General features: G+C 32.2%; 3 protein-coding genes across 7 annotated transcripts; all 3 read left to right on the top strand.

Moving 5' to 3' along the window:
* Window positions 1-1,545: 1,545 nt before the first annotated feature.
* LOC133703735 (uncharacterized GPI-anchored protein At1g61900-like) lies at window positions 1,546-7,776 on the top strand. Of its 4 annotated transcripts, XR_009843927.1 has the most exons (9): window positions 1,546-1,903; window positions 3,046-3,225; window positions 3,311-3,916; window positions 4,478-4,723; window positions 4,921-4,932; window positions 5,259-5,399; window positions 5,532-5,576; window positions 6,771-6,926; window positions 7,464-7,776. XR_009843927.1 is itself a non-coding variant. In XM_062128365.1 (8 exons), the coding sequence occupies exons 1-8, from the start codon at window positions 1,621-1,623 to the stop codon at window positions 6,806-6,808; spliced, it is 1,551 nt and encodes a 516-aa protein (XP_061984349.1). In that variant the 5' UTR covers window positions 1,546-1,620; the 3' UTR covers window positions 6,809-6,993. The 4 variants fall into 4 exon arrangements, 3 of the variants coding, with proteins under 3 accessions (XP_061984349.1, XP_061984350.1, XP_061984348.1); XM_062128365.1 differs by lacking the exon at window positions 7,464-7,776 and having other exon boundaries at window positions 6,771-6,993; XM_062128364.1 differs by lacking the exons at window positions 6,771-6,926; window positions 7,464-7,776 and adding an exon at window positions 6,187-6,648 and having other exon boundaries at window positions 1,552-1,903.
* Window positions 7,777-12,176: 4,400 nt separating this feature from the next.
* LOC133703340 (protein DETOXIFICATION 40-like) lies at window positions 12,177-16,802 on the top strand. Its single transcript, XM_062127811.1, has 7 exons — window positions 12,177-12,639; window positions 13,052-13,683; window positions 13,817-13,873; window positions 13,971-14,209; window positions 14,304-14,422; window positions 15,036-15,122; window positions 16,415-16,802. Exons 1-7 carry the CDS (start codon window positions 12,340-12,342, stop codon window positions 16,478-16,480), a joined length of 1,500 nt encoding a protein of 499 aa, XP_061983795.1. The 5' UTR covers window positions 12,177-12,339; the 3' UTR covers window positions 16,481-16,802.
* A 3,261-nt stretch (window positions 16,803-20,063) lies between these two features.
* LOC133703339 (protein DETOXIFICATION 40-like) lies at window positions 20,064-24,077 on the top strand. 2 transcript variants are annotated; one of them, XM_062127808.1, is made up of 7 exons: window positions 20,064-20,434; window positions 20,739-21,370; window positions 21,531-21,587; window positions 22,003-22,241; window positions 23,025-23,143; window positions 23,518-23,604; window positions 23,772-24,077. In XM_062127808.1, exons 1-7 carry the CDS (start codon window positions 20,129-20,131, stop codon window positions 23,835-23,837), a joined length of 1,506 nt encoding a protein of 501 aa, XP_061983792.1. In that variant the 5' UTR covers window positions 20,064-20,128; the 3' UTR covers window positions 23,838-24,077. The 2 variants fall into 2 exon arrangements, with proteins under 2 accessions (XP_061983792.1, XP_061983793.1); XM_062127809.1 differs by lacking the exon at window positions 20,064-20,434 and adding an exon at window positions 20,447-20,645.
* Window positions 24,078-26,371: the final 2,294 nt, after the last annotated feature.

The following is a 26,371-nucleotide window of genomic DNA, read 5'->3' as shown; positions in this document are numbered from 1 at the left end:
TAACTGTAATCACTAGTCACACGCACATCTAAAATTAGTGAAATGGTTGCATCAACAACTTTTTTCTTTTATTATTTTTACAAAAAAAATAAATATCTCTAAAACTAAATGATAATAAGGGAAATTGAGTCATGGTTACTAATATGATCTTGAAGTCATGGTTAAAAAATTTTGATGGTAAGGGAAATTGAATCCTGATATTGTTTATAGTGAAGTGAACTTCCTATAGAACTCCTAGATCATGGTCAATTGTTTTTCGAACTTCTAAAGGAAATACAATAATTTAATTGTCATACAAATTTAAAAAGATAGCGCTGACCCTAAACAAATAAAAAATGACCACTTAAATTTTATAAATGATCTTTTTACCCCTCAAGTCCCTCACGTCCAGTTAATTTGATTTTTTTTGGTTATGGGCAAGATTATAATTTTATTATTGTGATCCTTGGTAAATCATATATACAATAGTTTTTCTATATTTTTTGGTTTTTGTAATTATATTTATTTATTTATAAATGTTGAGTTGTGGGTACTTTTAGTTTTAAGATGAATGACAACATGCGATTTTGAAAAATCTTGTGGAGTTCATGAATGTGTTTAGAATGCAACTGCAAATATATATTTTTTCAAATTATGTTTATTGATAAAAAAAAACACTTAAACTATGATACAAAACAAAAAATATTTTTAATTTTTTTTATCTTTGAACAATTAGAAATGTTTTTGAATAAACTTTTATATTAATATAGACAAAACTTATTTTTTAAGATAGTATTTGGTTATTGTCTCATGAACAAACAAGAGATAAATACAATAGAAAAAGAGATGACATATTATTTTGCACTTTCTATTTTAAAATTATAAAAATTCACTTTAATTTTTTTTATTTTTTATTTTATATATATCCTTCCTATCTTAAAACATTAACCAAATATATCATAAGATACTATCTCGAAAACATAAAATAAGAAGACAATTAAAACATATGAATATGGCTTTATCTTTTGAAAAGAAAGAGATGTACTTTAAAACTATTTTAAAAATATTTTTATTTTTATATATTTTTTTTGTTTCGAATTTAATTTTATCATTTTCATATAAATATCTTCTATATTAGAATATAATCAATATAGAATATAATCATTGGTAATTCAAGTGATTTTTAAAAGTGTATTTGATATTATGTTGGAAGATGCCTTTTAAAAGTGTATTTTATTTAAAAATATAATAATTTTTTTAAAATTTTTAATATTAACATATTCAAACCATTAAAAAATAACTAAAAATATATTTTTTTTCAAGTCAAATATATTCTTAAAAGACACTCAAACACAATTCCAATAATAAAAAAAATGTTTCTTAAGTCACACTTCTTTGCTCATCAGATATAAATAGAATATAATAAATCTTCTTTACTAACCTTTCTTCAAACACATGCCACTCCTGCCAAGTGTACAAGACTCCAATGTGGGGAGAGCTAAGAAGTGGAGACATAGAAAGAAAGGGCAATTAATGGCACTGTTGTGCTATTAAAACTCAGTTTCTATGTCATTATGTTATGTAGGGCCCTCTAATGAATAAATAGTAAATACTCTCTTTTTTAGTCTTCAGTGTACAGCTATGCTGAAACTGCACTGGTCCCCACACACTTATAACATTAACAAGCTTTGCTTTCATGGCTTCTTCTCTCTTCACACATACACGAGACCTTTCTCTGAATTCCAAGTCACAAACTTCTTACCACTAAGCCTTCCTTTTCACTTCGTTTCAGTCTGTTTTGGGCTTCTTGCTGTTGTTTTTGGGTTTAATTTCAGTGGAGGAATGAATGAAGGGGTGTCTCTCAAGCTGAAGCTGAAGCTGAGTCTGAGTATGGTTTTTGTGGAGGTGCTTTTGTTGATTTCGAGTGAGTATTTATCTTATATTTGCTGTTATGGTAAATGGGTTTTGGTTATTATTGCATGATCTGTGAGTTTTCTCAGTTGGGTGGTTTCAAGGTGATGGTTTTTGTGGGGTGATTGTAATTGGGTTTTTGGTAGTCTTATGGCTCTCTATGATGGGTTTGTGCAAGTGGGGTTTCTGGAATTTATCAGTTTTGTGGTTTTTTTGCCTAAAGTTGTAGACTTTGTGTAGGGTGATTGATCGTATGTTATCTGATATGCAATATTGACTCTTTAACTTGCGGCCCTTTATCGAGTTGCTTTATCTCCTGTTGATAATTTTAAGTTACAATTGTTGTTTGAGTGTAGTGTATCTTTAGCTGTGTTTTTAGTAATGTATAATATAATGTGATGGTGTTGTAGGTTTAGTGCTCAGTTAGGTTTCCTTTCATATGGGAATGACTAATAAAGAGAGGAGATGTTTGGTCAGGTTTGGGAAGAGTTCATTTAAACTGATTATTTGGCAAGTTTTGCATCACTAACTTGCTGCTTGAAACATTGGGGGTAATGGTAATGCCTATCTTTTATATTTGGATTTGATCTACCTGCTATTTTGGGGAGGAGTTGGCTTTCTAGTTCTTAACATGATTTAGATTATATGGTTCTGAGAAAAGCAAAACTTTTGTTACTTACAACCTACTGACTGTGTAGTTTGATATCTAACTTCAAAAGAACCATTCTTCAACAAACATTATTTTCAGGGGAGACGTCAGAAATTTTCCTGTCTTTGGCAATTTCTACTTGGTATGGTGATCAATGTGGCTGGTGCATGATTGATAGGCCCTATGAATAACTGCTATTGTTGCTTTTAATGCAGGCAGTGAACAACCGTTTAGTGCTTCATTTGTTTACAAGATGCTTGTCTTGCTGCATTAGATTTTCTCTTGAACTATCCTCTCTTGCCTGTTTTTTCTGCACACTAAACAATCAAGTATCATGATCTGCTTTCCTTTTTTTCACTGATTGTTATTTAGATTGAATGATACCTTTAATTTACATTCAATTTTCAACAGTGGTTGCAATGTAGTGGTGCATCAAAGCTTTTATTTTTACATAAAATCTTGATTTCTTGAGTTTTCATCACAATGAGCCAATCTTTCTGCTATAGGTCTGAATGAATGTTACTGCAGCCCATTCAACGATTTTGGAGGTCCATTGTCGACTGACAGAAGAGTAGATGGTTTTCTTCCTGAGATCTCTCCAGATTCAGCTCCTCAGCCCCTTCTTCCTCTTCTTGCACCTGCTCCTTTAGCACCTTTCACAAACAGTACTGTCCCAAAGTTATCAGGTAGTCTTGTCAGTTTTGATTTGGATGGCATTTGAGTTGAAAGGCCCAGTTTTGTTTTAAATATGGTGATCTTCTCCTTTTGTAGGACAATGCACATTAAATTTCACTGCTGCCCAAAGTTTGATGAGCACAACATCAATTGATTGTTGGTCTGTTTTTGCGCCATTGCTGGCTAATGTTATATGCTGTCCACAGTTAGAAGCCACTCTTGCAATACTTGTTGGCCAATCCAGTAAAGATACCAATGCTCTTGCTTTAAATGGGACTGTTTCAAAGTATTGCCTTTCAGATATTGAGCAAATTTTGGTGGGTCAGGGTGCAGCAGCTAATGTGAATAAGATATGCTCAATTCATCCTTCAAATCTCACTGAAGGGGCTTGCCCTGTTAAGGATGTCAATGAATTCGAGGGCACTGTGGATTCTTCCAAGCTACTTGCTGCCTGTGAAAGTATTGATCCTGTTAAAGAATGTTGTAATCAAGTTTGTCAAAATGCCATAGTAGAAGCTGCGACAAAAATTGCATTAAAAGGTTCTGAAGTGTTGAGCATAGCTGGGTCCCGTGGTTTAACTGAGCAGTCAACAAAGGTTGTTGATTGTAAACAGATTGTACTCCGATGGCTGGCTGGTAAACTCGATCCTTCTCGTGCAAAGGAGGTTCTCAGAGGACTATCTAATTGCAAAGTTAATAACGGTGAGTTTGAAATTGTGGATGTCACAAACTTGTTTTTATGTTATGGCCAGAAATTATCAGAATTACCGTTGGCCATTTATTCAGTTTCAGGAATCCTGTGATGACAGCATGTGGTACCTCTGTGGATTATCAAATAATTAGTCAACTCTTCTTCCAAGAGATATCTCTTAACAGCAAAAGTGATTATGTATCTATTAGTGTGCATGCAAGCATATAATGTGCATCAGCATACTGCATCTTACAAGTCTTTTGTTGTCTCTTTGGTGCTTTGTGCCTTAGCAGTCCAGCCACCACTGTGCACAAGAAGCAGAATTTAATTGATGGTGGTAGTGTGTCCTACTTCCCTTTCGGTGAAAGTAGTAATGACGTCTTTTATTCATTACAAAAAATTCTCACTTTCCATATGAGATGTACTACTATATTTTTTAGCATTGTTAATTTTTTTATGGGGGTCTGCACATTGCCCTTGATTCTTGACTTTACCCAGTAGTGGAAATCCCTTCAGCAGGCCTCATCAGCAACTACTCTGTTCTCATTTTTCTCTTGTGCTTTCTTTGTCAGTTTGCCCTCTGGTTTTCCCTGATATGAGACATGTTGCGAAGGGCTGTGGGAATGGGATTAGTAACAAGACAGAATGTTGTAGTGCCATGGAGAGCTACGTGTCTCACTTGCAGAAGCAGAGCCTCGTAACCAACTTGCAAGCTCTGAATTGTGCTACAACTCTAGGAATGAAGTTACAGAGGTCAAATATTACAAAAGATGTTTATAGCCTTTGTCATATAACCCTTAAGGATTTCTCCCTTCAAGGTTGGTGTTTTCAATTTTTTAACTAACTGTTTTTTTTCTTTTTTTCTTTAGTACCCTCTCCCAAATCTCAATTTCCCTCTGTTGATATATTGCAAGCATTTTCTTTCAGACAAATTTAAATCAGACACTAATGCAGGATTCTTTTCTTATTTTGCTCTTTATATATGATTCTGGTGATCAACAATGACACACCTCAGTTGCAATTCAAGGTATGGAATCATACTATGAAGTTTTCGTTTCATTTTCAAACTTAGCATCCATATAAGCATGTCAAATTCTGAAAGCCATCATGCTGCTGCTAAGGATCGCCAATATGCTTCTTATAAGTATGCAACTAATGCCCGTTGAGCACATGGCATGGAAATCTGATCTTCAGCCTTGGGTCATGGGCAGTTGATTCTTAAAAATTTTCTTGTGTTTTTTACCATGATTGTAATTGGCAAGTCTATCATAATTACACACAGTATCTTTAGCTTGAATTATTTTATACAATTGAATTTAACTGGTTTGCTTCATCATCTTATCTTCCATTTAGAGTCTGGATGCCTTCTACCAAGCTTGCCTTCTGATGCAACATTTGATCAGTACTCAGGGATCAGCTTCATTTGTGATTTGAATGACAATATTCCTGCTCCATGGCCATCTACATCTCAGTTATCAGCATCATGCAATAAAAGTATGTCCAACCCATCATTGTTAGTTCGTTGGATGGTTCTTCATTTAATAATTGAAGTTATTTCTTCCATTTAAGTTCTTATTTCTCCTCTTCCATATTCTTTGATGTTAACCTGAACTTATTGATTTGCAGCCATAAAAATTCCAGCACTTCCTGCTGCTGCAAATGCTCAAAGTGGTAAGAATATTCTAACTTATGCCCATGCTTCCTCTGGAATACCATTATGCAGAAAATGAATCTAATGTGTTTTAACCATCGAAATTTATAAAGCTTGCTCTAGTTTGTTTAAATTTGAGTCCTGCATGTTATCTTCGCAAAAACATCTTTCATTGTGATTTGAAAAGTAGGAAGGCTGTTATAAAATAAGCTGTTCGAGTTACATGCGTGAAAATCTCATTGTATTCGCTCTTCTACTTCTGGCTTAGCATGTGAATTAGATGGCACGTATGTATTTTCATATTTTCTTAAGAGCTAGAAGCTTTACCAACTTCCATTGATACCAAAACATTCTGTTTAATTCCAAAAACTCCACTAAAGATAAATTTCTGGCAGATCTTAATCCTCCTCTATCAATAACACAAACTTCAGTGACGCATGAAAGTGTACCCTATCTACATCTGAGCTATTCCTCAAATGTCTTTTATTTTTTATTTTTATTTTCTTCAATTGTCCAAGTTAGTTTTGCAACCTATAAACTGGATTACAAGAAGGGCCTTTCATTTTCCTCACCAAGTACGATTTTAACTTCACAATGGCCACTCCCTGACAAAACTTATCTGCTTCACAGGTCTGTACAATGAAGATGTGATATTTTATGTGCTGTTTGCTGCCTCATCTGTTACCATGATGCTCATGTAGTCTTTTGTTTGAGCCATTCCCGCATCTTCCCAGCACCAAGAATGTTAGCTATTGCATGACACAGTTTTTTTACTGGTTGTGGAATGAGGTTAATGCTCGATAGAGGTCTCACATGTCTAACTACCATCCAACCAACCAAGCGTACCAGGGAGAGTCTCAACCCGATGTGAATCGATCAAGTTTGCCTTTTCTGATTGTATTAATTCGTGATTCTTGCATGCTTGTTGTAATAAAATTTTTGTAAAGGAATACTAGGAAAGAGAAAAGATATAATATTGTATGTAGCAAAATCAATATAAGAGACTGAATGCATCCCTATTTGACTGTCCTAACCATGTAAAAAAATTTGGATTGCTGGTCAGTTTAAGAGCTTACTCTTCTTGCTCAAAAAGCATGTCCAAATGTATTCACCAAATTATGTCTGCTTCGGACAGCATTGCTTGGCATATAAATCTATCAGCAAAATATGAAGTTGTATTCTGGTTTACGATGTTTATCTACACTTGAAAACAGGCAAGGCAAGGATGCATTTGGTTAGCAGATTGCACTAGATTGAACATGGTGAAACTGTTCCATGGGGAGAGGCGGGCATAGATGAGGCCGCGGGTAACAGTATAGTTGCCTTTAGGGCTATAGGCTATTCTACTTCACCCTATAATCTCTTGAAAGGTAACCTCTAATTCTTAACCTTGAATCGAAAAAACTACATCATTGATTTAGTTTTTGCAAGCTAAAATCTTGGTTGCTTTCTTAATTACTGAAAAATAAGTACTAAAAATTTGAATATTCAATAATATTTAGATTCTCCATGTTCATTCAATCAAAATCTCAGTCATATTACTTTTACTTGATTCTCACAATTTTTATTTGCAATCTCACAATAATGTAAAAAAGACTAATACGATGCTAAGATCCCTTTACTGATATGGCTTTTTCAATATACTCTTTGTGGTTAAGGAAATGCAAAAATTAAAAAAAAATATATCATACACAAAGAGGAACAAAATCAGATGCTAAAAGCTTGGAATTTTTCCTTTTGTAGTGCTCATGAAACAGGGTGAAAGTTATCAATTCATTAAAGAAATTATTGTGAGGAAAGCTGTCAACGAAATCCTTTTATCTTTAGTAGTCTACGCCACAATGGCTTCTCCATTTAATTAAAGGAACAATTCCAATTTATGCCTTTTCATGAACTTCCATTTTCAGCTACATATCCAGATATTGCTTGGCATATCATGCATGGCTTTCCACTCTCGTCCTCGAATCGAACCTCGTGTGTGTGAAAAACCGGTTGAATGCATGAGATGGGATGGCAAAAGGCAGCCTCCTCTGCCGGAGCGAAGTGGATATCTGGAAGTGATCGTCCAAGCTTTTTCTATCTCTCAAATATTTTCCGGTTACTCTCTCTCATCTTTCAACATCTAAGGATTGAAATATGAGAAAGAAGATGTTTGAGATTGAAATGTAAAATGTTAAAACAACAGGGGACATATAAATAACGTACAGTTTTTTGGCGCAATGGCTTCCACACATTAGGAATCAGAAACTCGTGAGGTCTGCCAATAAATAGTTTAAAACTAGACGAGGGAGCAGGACAAAGGTGCACGGCATAAGAGGAGCTACTCCCACACAGACAACTGACAAGGCAATCTCTACCCAGTCCTTTATTTCCTATTATCATATAAATCTAAAGATATTGCGAGCTATATCACATTCACATGCACTGTCTGCATGATGCCAACGGCCCTTTTCAAGCTATTTCGAAGGAAAGCTACAGTGTTCAGAGAGGAAAGTAAAAAAAATCTATTGCTTGCACTTGAATTTATTTATCTTAATTCACTAAATTCAATTTCACTGGATATCCCTTATTATGTAATTGAGACATCTAATATAATGTTTTATTCATTCGTTTTCTTTTATTCTTTTTAATTATATATTTTTATAAAATTATATTTGGTTTCCAATCTATCAAAACAAGGTAACATAATCCCGATGAATATAGTTTAATTGGTCAAGTTCTATGTTTATTTTTTAGAAATCATCATTTTAAGTTTTATAAATTTTAGGATCATTGAAAACTTATACGATCATTAAGTTTAGAATTTATATAATTAATCGAGTTAATAATAATGTTTTTATGGTAAAAGTCATCTTATATGTAGAGGTAGAGGTAGGGAAAAGTAAAAAAACAATCTTTCTTTCTTTCTTTCTTTATGTTTTTGAGAACCAAATTGGGAAGAAGGGATGTGGTATATATTCTTGCATTGCAGCCAGCCCGCCCGATGGCTAGGCAGTTGTTGGTGGTACTCTGAAGTATCCAATTTGATCTTGATTTGATTAAAAATAATTAATTAGATAGCCTTTTCTTCTTCTAGTTCGAGTAGAAAACCAGTGAAAAGACAAGCAAAAAAGCAGCCATTCAACGTTTTGATTCTATGGCGATAGTTACTTGAATTAATGGCTATAACACATAGCTTCATAAGGAATAAAAAACAAAAATCTCCATTATTTCCTTCGTTGTTTTCTTTCTTGTTTGAATATAATTAATTTGTCCATTTTTTTTTTTATTAATATGATGTTCGGATCAATTTACATATATTTTAACTAACTAATCACACGAACTTTAAAGTTAACAACTATATAAATTTATAATTTTTTAAAAATAAATTTAAAATCAAGTTATATATCTCAATTACATCTGACTTGTTGCTTTTGCTTTCTTTTCTATTCACACGAATATTCAATTATTTGAAAGAATCAGATCTTGACAAGAAACTGATGCCAAACATCATAACTCATACATGGTAAACTCCTCAATAATCAGGCTACAAATTAAAAGAAAAAAAAATAATAAGAGTAAATAGTTTGGTATGTACTCAAGGGACGTAACATCATAATAAAAGGTTTGAGATTTGCATAACAAATCTCGAGTTTGAGTCATGACGTGTATTATTTGTAAGAGTCTGGAACAGCCGGGATTTTACTCATCCACCTAGGCCTATAAAATACGCTTTTTAAAGGGTAGGATTTCCTCGAATCTAAAAAAAAAAGTTTGGTACATTGAAAAACATTAAAATAAAAGGGAAAAGTTTTTTATATATATATATATATATTTGATTTTCGGTGGATTATAATAACAAACTGGTAATTTTATCATAAAAAAAATCAAACAATACTATATTTCAGGAATAAAATAATCATTTCACGTGGTATATTTATCATTCTAGAATTCTTTACAGGCACGTTCATCGTTTTGCTACTTTTTTGGAACAATAAAAGTACTTTATTATCTTTAAAAACAAGAAAATATGAGGTTGAGATTAAAAAAAACAAAAAAAAGCAAGAAAAATAACAATTGAAAAAAAAGAGTTTCACAGTTTATATAAACAATAAACTCTATATTAATTCTCAATAGAAGAACTAAAAAAGTAATATGGCCACTGGCGCTAGTTCCAGCTGGCTTTCGAGACTCTTTTTTTTTTTTCTTTAAATGGATTCGAACTTGGTTACTTAAATGGGTATAACTCTGTGATGCATATCCTCCATTAGAAGGCGTCTACTAATCTCAACTGTAACATCATAGGCCCCAATCTCTCTGATCTGCCAAACTCCAATTTGTTTTTGGCGTTGTGGGTCTAGCACTGCTTTTCGATTTGCTTTGTTCAGTTGTTGAGATGAGTTATCCCAGAAGACAACGCCTGGAAGAACCAGATCAGATGCTTAAGAGTATTTTATTAGGATCCATGACAGTGATATTGTTCAAATTCAGCAGACGGGTTCCATGATTAGTCAACAATATCAGCTGGCAAATTCATAGCTTCAGAGGTTAGAGAATTGTAGACAAAATAATAATAATAATAATAAAAAAGAAGGGTGATCTTGAGATGTTTGAACTCAAGACGTGATCATGACGAGCTTCTCAGTAAAAATCCCAGTATTTATTTATTTATTTTTATATATCGAATTCAGTGCACAACACAGGCATCCTAAAATAAGTTTTGGAGATTCTGAAACAAATCAAGCCATGGCAAGTCTTTGTGTGGCTTCGAGCACAAGAAATTATGCGGTGGAGAAGAGAGAAGGGGTGAATACAAGTCAGTATCGAAAAGACAGGATGACAACAAATTGGTCCCCAACTGGTTACCAGATCCTCCTAATCTATCCCCAGCCTTTTCTTGCCATTCCCACTTAGGCTAATTATTTTGAAGAAGGTGTTAACTTTGTTCAAAATCACGTGAAAATTAGATGTTTGACAAATATTGATAGCAATTTCATTGAATATTATGGGACCATTGTTTGATGTGTCTGCCGGTGGATTCAATCTCGGCTGCTTTTCCTTACAGAGCTCGATTTGTATTGAGATGGTTGTTGTTTCCTTGCTAATCACTATTAAACGCTAATGAAATTATGAAGTTAACAAATGCTAATTAATTAATTAATTAATTAATTAATTAATCAGGGTTTAGTACTATATATTATTCCTTTACAATGGCAGGTAAGATTTTTGATGATTTATTATTTTTATTTCAAGTTTTCAATTAATTTCCTTCGTTACCTGTAGATTCCATGCCCTTTCCACGGTCCATATGTTTTATACTTTTTTGTTTTCTTAGTAATTGACATGGTTTGTGTTTGTGTTTGTATTTAACATATGGACCTTGAAATTGCATTAAAATATTACCCTTTTTTGTTTTTGGATGCTGCGATGAATGATGATATGGTACCCTGCTTTAGATCAAAATGGCCATTCTTCTCTCCCTTGCATTATTGCATTGGTCCAAGATCGATGTCAAGGTCTAGATTACATGAATATCTTTTCTTTCTGAAAGTTCCAGATTTTAAAGAGATTTATTTATATTATGATCGGTTAATGTTTAAAAAAATAATATCAAAATAATAAATTTATATTTAGAACGATTTTAAAATAAAATCTCTATAGGTTTTCATAATATATTTTTTCTATCTGAACTTTTTTCATTTTCTTGAGAGATCACAACGAGACTAAAATGAGGGCTCGTTTGTTTGACAAAAATTAATTTCTTGAAAATTATTTTTTTAATTTTCTTGTGTTTGTTTGTTATTAGAAAAATTAATTAACAGAAAATACTTTCCAGTTAAAGAAATTAATTTATTGCTTTGGGTGGAAAATACTTTCCGGAAGCTGTGAAAAATTTAGAAATGTCATATTATTTTCTGATTATATCAAATTTGATCCTCAAACTTTTGATTGCTATATATATATATTGTTTTGAATATTTTTTTTTCAATTTCATCCCTTAGAATTTGATTTTTATAATAATTTTGGTCTTTATTTTTATGATTGTTATTTGCTTTTCTCTTATTATTTTTTTAATTGAAATTTTTTATCTATCAAATTTGGTCCTCATTGTTTGATTGTTACTTATTTTATTTGAAATAATTTATTAAATTGTAATTATTATTATTTTAATTTCTTCATCTTTTAATTTTTTTTATTTGTTAGATTTGATCTCTATTATTTTGATTATTATCTATTTTATTTGAGATAATTTATAAAATTATATTTTTGTTTTAATTTCATTCTTATTCAACTTTTTAATTTGTAAGATTTATTTCTTATTATTTTAATAAACTTGAAAAAAAATAAAATATTAATAAGTTATTTTCTAGTTTATTTTTCATGATATAACCAAACTCTGAAAAATATTTTCTAACTTACACCGCCAAACATCAAAAAATTATTTATTTTTTTAAAATTTATTTTTTAACAAACAAACAGGTACTTCAACACTTCTTTATAAAAGTGGGTTTAATCTGTCTTAAATGTTGTGTTTCTTACACTTTGACAGTTTAACATAAGTGGGCTTAATCAGACGCAGATGCCACCTCATGAGTGAGCGACTAGTGTTCCATTTAACGTTTGTGTTACCTATCGTTGACCAAAATATAGAGAAAAAAAGAAAAACAAGAGTGTATTCCTCTATAGATACTGTAGAAGAATACGATTAAAGTTATGTAGTTGAAGACAAAACATTTATTTGAGAAGCTCAAGGAAGCTAAAGCAGAGGGGGAGAGAAGAGAGAAGGAAAAATTGTCAAGGATCATGAATTCTGAGCCTTTGAGATTGAGCTTCAAGCTCTCATTCCATGACGAGACAAGGAGCAGCGAGCTTGAACAAATACTAGCAGATACTGAAGCACCATATTTTAAGAGAATCCGTTCAGCTTCCTGGGTTGAACTGAAATTGCTTTTCCACCTTGCAGCTCCAGCTGTGATAGTTTACTTGCTCAATAATGTTGTTTCCATGTCTACTCAGATCTTTTGTGGTCACCTTGGAAACCTTGAGCTTGCTGCTGTCTCTCTTGGTAACACTGGTATCCAAATGTTTGCCTATGGTCTTATGGTAATACCTCCCCCCGCTCTCACATATATATATGGATGATTGTGATCATTAGTTAACTAAGAAAAGGAAGGATAACAAGAAGAAAAGATAATTCTTGTTTTGATTTTCTTTTCCTTTCATATTTATTGTATTAGCTAGAGTAAGGATTTGGAAGATTGGCTTTTCTCGTGTGTTTTTTTTGAAACCTTTAGGCCAAAAGTGGACTGAGGAGAAAAGGAAAAAAGGAGAATTTTATGCTTTGTTCTCCAGAGATTTTGTCTTCCTCTGTTATCTCTGTTTTTTTCCCATTCTTCTTCAAGAATTTTCCCTTTTCAGGCAACAAAAATGGCGGGGGTTAAAATTCTTTCATACCTTCTCTTTCAAGTGGAGAATTGCCCTCTAGTTATATTAAAAAAGCTTGCTTTTCTTGCAGCTTGGTATGGGAAGTGCAGTGGAGACACTATGTGGCCAAGCATTTGGGGCACATAGATATGAAATGCTAGGTGTATACCTCCAAAGATCAACAATTATCCTCATGGCAACGGCTATCCCTCTAATGGTGATCTACATATTTAGCGAACCTCTCTTGATGTTATTAGGTGAACCAGTCAGCATAGCATCAGCAGCTGCAGTTTTTGTCTATGGACTTATCCCTCAAATTTTTGCTTATGCTGCCAATTTTCCTATTCAAAAATTTTTGCAAGCCCAAAGCATAATTGCCCCTAGTGCATATATATCATTGGGTGCCCTTGTGGTTCATGTTTTGCTCTCCTGGCTCGCAATCTTCAAATGGAACTGGGGCTTGCTAGGTGCTGGCCTTGTCTTGAGTTTATCATGGTGGATCATTGTGGGGGGTCAGTTTGTGTACATTTTAACGAGTAATAGCTGTAGAAAGACATGGCAAGGTTTCAGTTTGGAGGCCTTTAGTGGGCTTTGGAGCTTCTTCAAACTGTCTGCTGCATCAGCAGTAATGTTGTGTTTGGAGACTTGGTACTATCAGATTTTAGTATTGATTGCTGGGTTGCTTAAAAATGCTGAGGTTGCATTGGATGCTCTCTCAGTTTGGTAAACAATTAACTAGACTTGTTTCTTTCGTATGTTCCATGTCTTGCCCGCCTCAAGAAAAGTAAAGGCATCGTTGCTTCTTGTACGTGGATTGACTGACTTGTTAACACTACCTACTTCTCTCTGTTTGCAGCATGACATTATCAGGATGGGTGTTTATGATTTCAGTTGGATTCAATGCTGCTGCAAGGTAAGTTTTTGTTATGAAAGAGATCAAGGAAAAACGCTTTCATTTTGCTGTAGCATATAGCATTGCAGGCAATTAACATAGACTTGGTCTTAAACAGTGTGAGAGTGAGCAATGAGCTAGGAGCAGGACATCCAAAATCAGCATCATTTTCAGTCCTTGTAGTGACTTCATGCTCATTTATAATTTCAGTAATCGCAGCCATTATTGTGCTGATATTTCGAGACTCCATTAGCTATATCTTCACTGAAGGTGAAGTTGTTGCTAAAGCTGCCTCTGATCTCTCCCCATTCCTTGCTGCCACTCTCATACTAAATGGCATTCAGCCTGTCCTGTCCGGTAAGATCTTTACCAAGTATTTGTTTATTTTTCTTTAACAATAGGTGCAATGGATCTTCGGTTACAAAATTACCGAAATTTCTTTGTGTTGAAGGTGTGGCTGTCGGATGTGGATGGCAAGCATTTGTTGCATATGTGAATGTAGGATGCTACTACCTTATTGGAGTTCCAGTAGGAGTGGTTCTTGGTTTTACATTTGACCTTGGTGCCAAGGTAGGATCACTGCCTTTACTTTACTATTTGGTTAGTCAAATAGCTTATGTTTTTTTGCACCATGCTCCATGTATAATTATGTTTCAAACTGTGTTTTGTAGAAGCTAAGATAACTACTTTTCATTCATGAATACCTGTTTTTTATTTATTTTGCATGCAAAATCTATTCCAAAACAATTTCAACTAAATATATCTTTTAAAACCGCGACTATAAGTATTTTTCTTGAACCCGCAACCACAAAAACTCTCACAGTGCTGAAAAAACACTTTATTTTTCCATGTAGAGATCAAATTTACATATTCTGCCAGGTAAAAAGAGTTAGATGCTAAACTTACGAGTTAATTCATTTGATAGTTGTAAAGTATGTCTACTTTAGCTCCACTAATCATTGTTTATCATTCGTAGTGTATATATATATCATCATCATCATTTAGTGCATGCCCCACCTTTAAAGATACTGATTTTTAATCATGTTCTATAGGCTCTGATGATTAAAAGGATACCCTAAGCACAGAGCCCATCCTTCAATGTCATTTAAGTGCTAACACAGTGAACGTAGAGAACAAAATGTTCGAAGCATAATTTAAGGTATCTGATGTATTTATTTTGCAGGGAATATGGTCAGGCATGTTAGGAGGGACCGTTTTGCAAACTATAATCTTGGTGTGGGTTACTTTGAGAACAGATTGGGATAAAGAGGTAAAAACCCAATTCTCATTTTCATCACTTTGGGCAACAGTAATTAAACAAAATCATTTTGTTCCAACTTAAAAAGGATCTTCCGATCACAGCATATAAACTTTCGATAGGATATTAGACATTTAGTCTAATTCAGAGTCAATATCTTTCTAGTTTAACCTAGGTTATTAAACTGCCTGGATTCCCGACCGAGTCCAAGACCCAAGTAACTGGATATCTTTATAGCTTAACCAAAGTTATTAAACCTTGCCGTTTCCCAACCTAGTCTAAGACCCTAGTGATAACAGGTTAGATGAGTTAATTCAAATTAATAAAAATTCATGTTATTTGAGTTTTTTTAAAAAGATCAAATAATATTGTTTTGAAGAATTCTTATATAAAAATAAAATATTGTTTTGATTAGGTCAACTTGCTAGATCGACCGAATCATTTTCAAGTTGAATATTCTTTTAAATCCTATCAACGCTAGAATCTGAGTTGATCAAATCACAAGTTTAATCACTTGATTGACCAAGTTTAATCACTTGATTGACTAAGTTTACGACGTAGCGATTGAATTATTTTTTTTTTAATTTTTGTTGTTTTATTAATACAAAAAATAAATTAAAAAAAATAAAAATATCATTTTAACATATTTTTAGGAAAAATCTATTATCCTCCAGACACTCTTTTAATAACTATAGCGGTCGGGTTAATAACTGTGATTTTAAACCAGGGGAGTTGAAGAAATTAACTTGTTAGTGAGCTCCAGCTTCCAATTCTGACTTGAATTTTCCTGGGATAATCGCATCATAACAAATCACCATCTAGAAGAGATTGGTCATGTCTATCACATAATGGCATAAATCACTTTGACCACAGTAATTATTGTAGGCCAACCGCACTTGAATGCAATCATATCTCTTTTTCAATTATTGAACACAATCTGCTCTCAATACACGTCCCAATGCTTATTTATGTTTCCAATGTCTGACATCCATGCATGTAATGGATATGCCATGCTTTCTTAAGCATGGTTTGGAATATTGTTTAAATATTAAAAATATTTTTTTTAAAATAAAAAATATCGGTTATGTAATTTCAACTAAAATTACTTTAAAAATTACTGCAATCATAAAACACCGAGCTTATATCACCCTTACCCTTTATAAAACATTACTACTATGTATATATAAATTAAATGTGAATGATTTTGTTTTCATATCATATTATTTTGATTTCGTCCCTAATTAATTTTGAGTTAAAGAAGTAAAATGAATAGTAACATTATCAATTTGTGTCGAAATTTACAGGTGGAGAGTGCCAAAAACCGGTTGAGTTCATGGGATGAAAAAGGGCAGCCTCTTCTTGTGGAGTAATTAAAGTAGACTCTTTGTGAAGAGTGGGACTGCGGTTTTTGGACTCCTCATCATGTGCAGAAGACATTGATTTTTGTCCTTCCAGTTCAGTCTCTGGGGTTGATGGATAGGAAGGAATAATTTGTGATGATGAGAATGCTATCTCTACTCATGAATGATGTTGGAGGAATAATTCTTACAACTCAAGAGAATCGAAAGTAGTGGTGTTCTAGTTGGAATTGTGATGTCTAGGGAGAGGACTTCTACAGACAAGACTTTTCCTTTTGTAATAATAGATGATTTTTGAACTAAATAATGCAATCATGGAGGGGTCTATAATTTACATCTGTCGGGTCTCTATAATTTGGTGACACACCAAATTTGAGATTATTTGATTCGCACGGTTTAATGTGTTTTTGATATTTAATTGTAAAATATTTTTTGTTTTAGATATGTTATTGATTCAAACATATTAAAATTATTTAAAAATATTAAAAAAATTAATTTAATATTTTTTAAATAAAATACACTTCTACAAACCATTCAAAATAAAAAAGTTATCACACCTCTAAACAACCATTTAGTTAACAAGCATACAATCATGAACATTTTATAGATAGATTGTGTAGATATATATATATATATATATATATATATATGCATGTCTATCCGTTAGATTTATATATTGAGGAGCCATCTTAAATTATAAACAATCATTTAATTAATAAGCATGCAATCATGAATATTTTATAGATAAATTGTGTAGATATGCATGCATGTCTATCCGTTAGATATATTGAAGAGTCATCATCTTAAATTATCAGAAAAGTCTAAATCTCGAGAGAAATCATTTAGTTTAAGACTTGTATAAGCTTATAAATTAATACTTTATTAATTTAATAAGAGAGAAAGAAGAAGATTAGAGTTGAATTTTATAATAATTTTATGTCATTATGATATGTGAAAAATCTAAATATGCATGTCATTTGGATAGAGATGGTGAACATGAAGGGGTTAGATTTTAATTGATTTAGCAATATTTATGCCTATAATTACTCAATGACTCAGACTTTTTATAGTATCCATTCATTTTCCAAATGATGGGATCAAGAAAATGGCTGCAGACACACGTATCGTCTTCTTCAAAACATGACAAGGATCGAAAGCAGCTGGAACCAATCAAGATATTGGAGGAAGAGAAACCTAAAAGAGAAATGCAAGTTCTTGACCACAAACCACTGTATTTTCTAGACCACAAATCATTTACTGACGATGCAGTGGCCAGGACAAAATAAATCTAATAATTCACGTCTAGGATTTTGTGTTTCAGAATTTTTGCTTGCTTACTAGAACGTTCAATTTCAATGATTCTTGGACACCATAATTAAGTAGGACCATTCTCCAAATTTCTATGTTTTGTTTTTTCCTCTCACGAGGGACGGCTTCCAAGTTTCAACTTGAAATTTCTGCGTGAAAATTAAACTCCAAATTTTAGCTGAATGTTCTTCGCAGATTTTATGTGTCAAATCCCCATCCCCAACTCTTGACTTATGATGATCATAAAATAAATTTCGAAAATCGAAATTGAGGAACTGGTCATTAAACTCTTGACTAGTCTTTTATGGTGTTAAATAAAAAAATTAAAAAAACAAGTCTTTGTGTGATTTCGAGAACGAGATAATATATATATGTGTTTAGTAACAGAAAATAGTTTTTCTTTTTCTTTTTTATGGATTTTTCTTTATATCATGAATACAACTATTTTTCATAAGAAAATCAAACCCATGATTTATAATTATCATGGTAATTAATATTTTATATTGCTAAAAATGCTTGTATATATATAAAAGAAAAAAATTGTATTGTTCATATTTTTTCTTCATTTTGAAAAAAATGAAAAACTTATATTGGAAAATCGTCTAGAACTTATGTTTTTTAAATTCAATACAGCTTTAGAAAAATAGAATAACTATTTTTCCAGTTTTCTAGATAGAGAAATAATGCATTTGAACATATAAAATTCTAGTTTTTCTTTTTCCAACTTCAATTTTCAGAAAAATTATAATATTATCCTGTTTCTGAACAATTCTGGTGTTGCATGCTATAGAAATAGAGAAAAATACAAATCAGTCCCCAACATGTAGAATCACTAACAGATTAGTCCTTGACTTATCCTATCCTACTAATTTATCCCCAACCCTTTTGCCTCAGCAAGTTTTTGATTTGTCTGTCTCCTAGACGATTTTTTATTGGACGTTTTGACTTAAAGAAATTAAATTCCGAAACCAAATCTTATTAAATACCTACAAATCAATCATAGTTTCCTTGCTAATCACCACCGATCAGAGAATCATAATCATCATGTCCTTGGAGAATTTCACTAAAGAGAAAAAGAAAATGATCTGGCAGCACCGCACTAGCATCGCTGTTAAATGAATAGTGGATGAATTTTTGCGCAAGACTTTCACATTAAATTTGATAAAAAAAAAAAGAGGTAATAAGACTACATTGTCAGTTACAAAAGATAAATTGCTATTTGGCAGTCTCATATTATTATTATTTTTTTAAATTGTGCATTTTGTAACCCCAGTGCATGCACGCGATGGACCTCTCACATGTTTATACTTTACAAAACTTTTCTTTTCCTTTTTCATACGCAGCCCACAACAACGTGAAGCACGTTCGACAAAATAAATGATGTAATGATCGATGGAGACGTAGCAAGGATACCAATTAAATTAACCACACTGATTTCACATTTGACTTCATGAATGCAGTTGTCTTTGTACCATGTTGACTACATGATGTGGAAAGGAGGAATTCAAGAATTTACAAGTAGCTTCGTCGATATAAACTTCAGCATAATTGACAATACCTCCTCTGTGACTGATAGAGTCTTCGAAGCCAATGTTTGGATTAAAGAGGCTCCTCCAAAAGTTCAGGTATTTCTCTGGTTGGCAGTACAGGACAAAGTTAGTACAAGAGCTTTTCTCCATCAACGGACTGTTTTGTCTGCCACACAAGCTTCATGTGTCTTTTGCAGCTCAAATTTGGAAACCTCAGAGCATCTTTTTATACATTGTAACTTTTCTAGGAGTGTTTGGATGAAAGTTTTGGATTGGTGGGGTATCCAATGTTGTTTACCGAGAACAATCGACTTGCTTTTTCTGCAGTGGCCCGAAATGGTTCATGGCAAATTCCAAAGATCAGCTTGGAGATTAATTTCAAGTAGTACTATTTGGGGTATATGGTTGCTGAGGAACAAAATTGTTTTTGAGGAGGGAACTATAAACTTGTTTGATTGTTTCTCCACTATCCTTCATCGGGTTGCTATTTGGTTGCATACTCAAGATTCAAACTTTAATTATACAGGAAATGACCTCTTAAGATCTTCTGATGGCATCAAATTATGGTGTAATAAGAAATCTTAGGTAGTCTTCTTGTTGTTTGCTGTAGTAGATTAGTTTTTTTTTTTTTTTTTTAATTTTTTATATTGCTTGTATTTCTCTTTGGCTATTCGCTTTATGGCCTTCTCAATATACTCTCGATGATTATAAAAAAAAAAAAAAAAAAAAAACTTCAGCATATAAGTAGTATCTGTTATGTACATCTAGACAAAACATTTATTTGATATAGAAGCTCAAATCACAAGCGCAAAAGAGGAGGGAAATGGAGACTGATCCTCCGAGATTAAGCTTTAAACTCTCTGTCCATGATGATCATGAGACAGTGAGCGATGAGCTTGAACAAATACTAACAGATACTGAAGCACCATACTCTAAGAGAATCCGTTCAGCTTCTTGGGTTGAACTGAAATTGCTTTTCCACCTTGCAGCTCCAGCTGTGATAGTTTACTTGCTCAATAACGTTGTTTCTATGTCTACTCAGATCTTTTGCGGTCACCTTGGAAATCTTGAGCTTGCTGCTGTTTCTCTTGGTAACACTGGTATCCAAGTTTTTGCCTATGGCCTTATGGTAAAACCTCCTGATCTCTATCTGCTCTTGCACATGTAGTTCATGGATGGTCATGATCATTCTCTTTTCTTTTCTTCTCTCTCTTTTGTTTATTCCTTTCCTTTTTACCCTTTTAAGCTTTAGTAAGGATCGATATTTGGAAGTAGTGTTTCTGGTTTTTTTGGGGGAAGCCTTTAGGCCAAAAAAGAACTTCATGCACAATCCTCCATCGGTTTGTCTTTCTTTATACTTCTTGTTTTTTCTTTCTATATCAAGTGGAGAAATCTCCTCTACTTTTGCTAAATAAGTTCTTGTCTTGTTGCAGCTTGGTATGGGAAGTGCAGTAGAAACTCTGTGTGGCCAAGCATATGGAGCAAACAGACATGAAATGCTAGGCATATACCTCCAAAGATCAACTGTTCTCCTCATGGCAACAGGGATCCCCTTAATGATGATCTATATATTTTCCAAACCAATCTTGATCTTACTTGGGGAACCAGTCAATATAGCATCAGCAGCTGCAGTTTTTGTCTTTGGACTCATCCCTCAAATTTTCGCTTATGCTGCCAACTTTCCTATTCAAAAATTCTTGCAAGCACAAAGCATAATCGCACCTAGCGCGTACATATCACTAGGTGCACTTGTGGTGCATGTTTTGCTCACCTGGCTTGCAGTCTTCAAATGGAACTGGGGCTTACTAGGAGCAGGTCTTGTGTTGAGTTTATCCTGGTGGATCATTGTGGTGGCTCAGTTTGTGTACATTGTAATGAGCAAGAAGTGCAGAAACACATGGAAAGGTTTTAGCGTGAAGGCCTTTAGTGGGCTTTGGAGCTTCTTCAAACTGTCTGCTGCATCAGCAGTAATGTTATGTTTAGAGACGTGGTACTTTCAGATTTTAGTCCTGATTGCTGGATTGCTTGAAAATGCTGAGGTTGCATTAGACTCACTCTCAGTTTGGTAAGTAATTTACTAGACTTGGTTCTTTCAGAATATTTTATTTCTTGCTACCTTCAAGAAAAGAAATTCAAAGAAAAGGTATGGTGCTTGACAATGTCGACCTTGCTAACACTATGGACTTACTTGTGAACACTATTCATTCCTCTCTTCTTTAATGCAGCATGACAATATCTGGATGGGTTTTCATGATTTCAGTTGGATTTAATGCTGCTGCAAGGTTTGTTGATCTTTCAGGCTCTATATTTTTTGTTTGATTAATTACTGTAATTGGAAAAACTTATATAGAATAAAACAATTATTGGAATAATTGATATAGATGTAAAACAATCTATATCTATCAATTAATCCCATAATTGTTCCATCCATGAAACTACACCCACCAATTATTACAGTTGTTTAAAAAACAGTAGGACATCATGATGTCTTGTCAATAAATAGGTCAACTGGTTTGAAATTATTATGTTTCTCATCTGCTTATGTATGGACGCTCGCAAATATAATTTTCAACACACCATGATATTGTCCTAAAGTCAGTGTACAACATGTAGGGGAATTGCGATTTTACATACATTTATAGGAGCTCCATTATTTACATGAAGATAGGCAATTAACATCTACTTGGTCTTAAACAGTGTGAGAGTGAGCAATGAGCTAGGAGCAGGACATCCAAAATCAGCATCATTTTCAGTCCTTGTGGTGACTTCATGCTCATTTGTAGTTTCAGTAATCGCAGCCATTATTGTGCTGATATTTCGAGATTCCATTAGCTATATCTTCACTGAAGGTGAAGTTGTTGCTAAAGCTGCCTCTGACCTCTCTCCATTCCTCGCTGTCACTCTCATACTAAACGGTGTTCAGCCTGTACTATCCGGTAAGGGTTGTACCGTGAATATTGTATTTTATTTAGAAATATATTAAAATAATATTTTTTAATTTTTTATATTAATATATAAAAATCATCTAAAAATACCCAAAATCTAAATTTAATGTTTTTTGAAATTAAAAACAGTTAAAAAAAATAATTGAATCGCAGTTAAATATTCCTCAATAGCTTCTTTGATAGCTGCCAGCTTCTCTAATAAATTCTGCAGTAACTAATTTACTACAATTTTAGTTTAGCAATTGTGCTGTAATACATCACTCGTGAGGGTTAGCGATACCAAGCACAGATAATTTACTGCAAAATGACTGAATATATAGGAGTGAAATAATGGGAGGTGTTTTTTTTTAATCATAATAATTATTAAACAAGTGATATTCTAATTTTCATTCAGTAATAATAATAAAAACAACAGTAAAGTACCAAAGGCGGCAGGCTCTGGCCTCAATATCATTGTGTACCGGAATTAAAACCTTTGCTGTTGCCTCTTGTCATTGCAACAAATGTGTCTCTCTCAGGAAAAAAAAATCATAATTTTATGTCTTCATAAGACGAGTAATTGCATGATTCCGAAACCAAGGGAGGTAGCATTGGAATGTTGACAAAATCGAGGAAAGAAGAAGGGAAACATCAATGGTTGCCATTAATTACAGCAAAGCTTAAGTACTGTTCTGTCGTCGAAGATGGAACTTCATGTGGTCTTCATTATGATATATAAGTACATATATATGTTCTCAAATCTAACTGTTTCCTTCAATTTTGTGCGTGCTGAAGGGGTGGCTGTGGGATGTGGATGGCAAGCATTTGTTGCATATGTTAACGTAGGATGCTACTACCTTATTGGTGTTCCTCTAGGGGTGCTTCTTGGTTTTACATTTGACCTTGGTGCCAAGGTAATATATATTATTGCATAGTTTTTACCTGTTGAAATTAAATTTATTTTGTTTTTTATATTATCTCTATCAGAATTATCTTATTTCTTTAAAAATCTCTAAAAAAACATATGTATAAACGTAGTATTTTTAAGAAGTTAGTTTTTAAAATTATTTCTTCTTAGAGTAGTAAATCAAATGAGTTGCATCTGATTTATTTTTATATTATTTTTAGAGATTGATGTTCATTTAAAATTTAATTTTTTATACTAAAATGATTATAAATATTTTTTTTTTATTAAAACCTCTTAATTAAACTTAATTAAGAGGGTTCTAAATAGTGTGGTAGAGATTTTTATCATGAATGGTTGTTATATAGTTATTGTTTTCTCCAGGGTATCTGGTCAGGCATGTTGGGGGGCACAGTTTTGCAAACTTTGATTTTGCTGTGGGTCACTTGGAGAACAGACTGGAATAAAGAGGTACGTACACACTAATTAACATCTGATAATGTTAATTATGTTCGTCTCCCTTTTAATTACCACTCTAATCAAACAAAAGCCACTCTCATTGGTTATGTGTGTGTGTGTGTGTTTGGATTACGCAAGCATTTTTATTATTATATATTATTATGTCGCATAATTTTCAGGTGGAGGGTGCCAAAAATCGGCTAAGTACATGGGATGACAAAAGGGAGCCTCTTCTACAGAAGTGAATGGATCATACGTTTGAAAGAGATTATTGTAATCCAATAATTGGGATTGGCACACAAGACAAATTAACGCATGATTATATGTTAAGGAGTTTACTGCTGTTTCAAGGGCTCTTGGCCCCTTCAATCTCACTCATATTTTTTCTTTTGTCAAATTAGTGCATGTTTGTTATATTTTATATTGTGAGTTGAAATTAGTATTAAAAAACAAAGTTTATTAATTAATTATTGTGTTTTTCAAAACTTGTGTATATATTGTTTTTTAAAAAATAAGGACCATCATAATACATTGTTTAGATGTAGGATAAATAGACTTAATTAATTTGGAGAAGTGTCGAGCTAGCGGCCAAATGAAAGTTCCCATAAAGACTGGATCGAGGAAGGAGATTCTTTCTCAATTGTGAAAGGAGAGACTGAACCAGAAATTCTAGTGTTGTTGTTATCTGCTTCTTTCTGCAGTTGACGCCATCAAAATATATATAGGAAAAAGCTTAGTGATCATTAATTTGAGCTTTGAATGATTAGATTTAGCCTTGGCTTATATATGATATATTGGAAAGATGTGAGTATATTAGAAAAAGAAAGGAGAGAGAATTTGAGATCTTTGAAATCTTCATCTTGCTTGTTTTTTACAAAAGATTTGTTTAGAGTTGAAGGGGCTCAAGGTCATTATATATATATATATATATATATATATATATATATATGGGTGTAGCTTAATTAGTCAAGTTTTGAGTTTGTATTCTAGAGATCATCAGTTCGAGTTTCATAAATCTCAAAGCCCCTGAAGAATTACATAGTCGTTAACTTCAGGGCTCATGAGATTAGTCGACATACGCGTAAACTGACCCGTACATCCACATTAATCTAAAAAAAAAAAAGTAAACACATTCAAGTTTTTTTCTTATTAAATTTTCTTTAATCTTTTACAAGGTTTTAATGAGATATTTTTAATACATGATCATTTAAAAGGAAATATTATACAATTTATAATTATATATATTAAATGCCCATTAGATTTTTAGACTTCATGACTCTTCAGTTTTGTTTTTTGGTTTTCCATGACATTTAAATTTTCTAATATCTTTTAATATATATATATATATATATATATATATATATATATATATATATATATATATATATATATAAATAGACTACTTATCTTGTATTTTAAATATTCAAAAATATATAAAAAAATATATGATTTTTTCTTTTAATTTTTTATTCTGAACATGTATGACTTAATCTTTATTTTTTTAAACAATTTTACAGTTTTATACTCCATTTTTGTAATTATATGCGCGTGTATTCCACCTTTCACATTATTTATTGGCATCGTGCTGCTGCACCGATTACTAAACAGGATCCTATAAAATAATCCCCATCATGTGCTTCTTGACCATAATGCAAATCTAGAAAAACTCAAAGGGTAACGTGATTGGTTATATTTTATTTACGAGTCTCCACCTAATTAGAAAAGTATTTTATTCAAATCAAATTATTTTATTCCCGTCGAACTAATGTAGAATGTAAATTAAATATATTTGTTAATCTTGTTTATGAATCCTATATATGAGATCTTTGAAACGTGCAATGTAATTGAAACTGAGATTGAACATGGAAATTATCCTTCTTTTACACTTCAGTCTGTTTTTCTTCCTCATTTAAAAAATTTAAAAAATTGATTATTAATTTTAGCATAAAATTTTTCAAAATCATAAAAATAAAAAAATAAAAAAAATTAACTAACAATTGAGGGTTATACAATCTTTTTACAAAGTTCATTTACTATTGCCAGGTTGATTAGGAATAAATAAGTTTTTTATATTTTTTTAATTCGTGTTCAAAGAATATTTATATTTTATTTTGATTTTTTAATTATAATTAAATTAGTTACCGAATGATTTTATATTTTAATAAATATAAAATATAATTAAAAAAATAAAAGTGACAACATGTACTAGAAAGTGGGGGACATGGTATAGCATGCTACATCTTAATTTTGACTGCCAAGAATTTCCTTCTAACATGTCATTGGAATATGCAATTTCTTTTTCCTTTTATGGCGGTGCATGGTTTTGATGGTGAGATAGTTTATTATCGGATGTGTTTTTTTTAATTTCTCTTTTTTCTTTTTAAAATTCAAGTTGATCATTTTAAATTTTAAAGTTGTTCTTTTATTTATTGATATTTCAACTTTAATTTTTTATTCTATTAATTTTTTATTTTTTTTTGAACCTTTTATAAAATTTTGATGAGTTTTCAATTTCATCCTTTAATATTTATTTATAATATATTATTTTTTTTCAAATGTTCTCATTCATTTAATTGTTGTTTTTGATTTTTTTTATTAAATTGATTTTTCTTTTCAATTTCATCATTTAATAAAAAATTATTAGTTGTCCTTTATTTTCTTATTTCAATTTTGATGCTCATTTTTTAATTGTTATTTTTTGTTTGTTTTGGATCCCTTTTTATATTTTTTTGTTTCAATTTCATCTTTCAACATTTGATTGGTTGAGAATTGTGTTTCA

The sequence above is a fragment of the Populus nigra genome, chromosome 9, assembly GCF_951802175.1.
Source record: "Populus nigra chromosome 9, ddPopNigr1.1, whole genome shotgun sequence".
Classification (NCBI taxonomy): domain Eukaryota; kingdom Viridiplantae; phylum Streptophyta; class Magnoliopsida; order Malpighiales; family Salicaceae; genus Populus; species Populus nigra.
The sequence above is the reverse complement of the archived record's forward strand: the minus strand, read 5'-3'. Positions and strand labels throughout refer to the sequence as shown.

Coding starts and splice junctions, on each gene's coding strand:
- LOC133703340 (XM_062127811.1), top strand. CDS start 12,340: ATGAATTCTGAGCCTTTGAGATTGAGCTTCAAGCTCTCATTCCATGAC. Junction 14,210..14,303: donor CATTCAGCCTGTCCTGTCCG/GTAAGATCTTTA, acceptor TTTGTGTTGAAG/GTGTGGCTGTCGGATGTGGA. Junction 14,423..15,035: donor CATTTGACCTTGGTGCCAAG/GTAGGATCACTG, acceptor TTTATTTTGCAG/GGAATATGGTCAGGCATGTT.
- LOC133703339 (XM_062127808.1), top strand. CDS start 20,129: ATGGAGACTGATCCTCCGAGATTAAGCTTTAAACTCTCTGTCCATGAT. Junction 22,242..23,024: donor TGTTCAGCCTGTACTATCCG/GTAAGGGTTGTA, acceptor TGCGTGCTGAAG/GGGTGGCTGTGGGATGTGGA. Junction 23,605..23,771: donor GAACAGACTGGAATAAAGAG/GTACGTACACAC, acceptor CATAATTTTCAG/GTGGAGGGTGCCAAAAATCG.
- LOC133703735 (XM_062128364.1), top strand. CDS start 1,621: ATGCTGAAACTGCACTGGTCCCCACACACTTATAACATTAACAAGCTT. Junction 1,904..3,045: donor GGTGCTTTTGTTGATTTCGA/GTGAGTATTTAT, acceptor TTTCTGCTATAG/GTCTGAATGAATGTTACTGC. Junction 3,226..3,310: donor TACTGTCCCAAAGTTATCAG/GTAGTCTTGTCA, acceptor CTCCTTTTGTAG/GACAATGCACATTAAATTTC.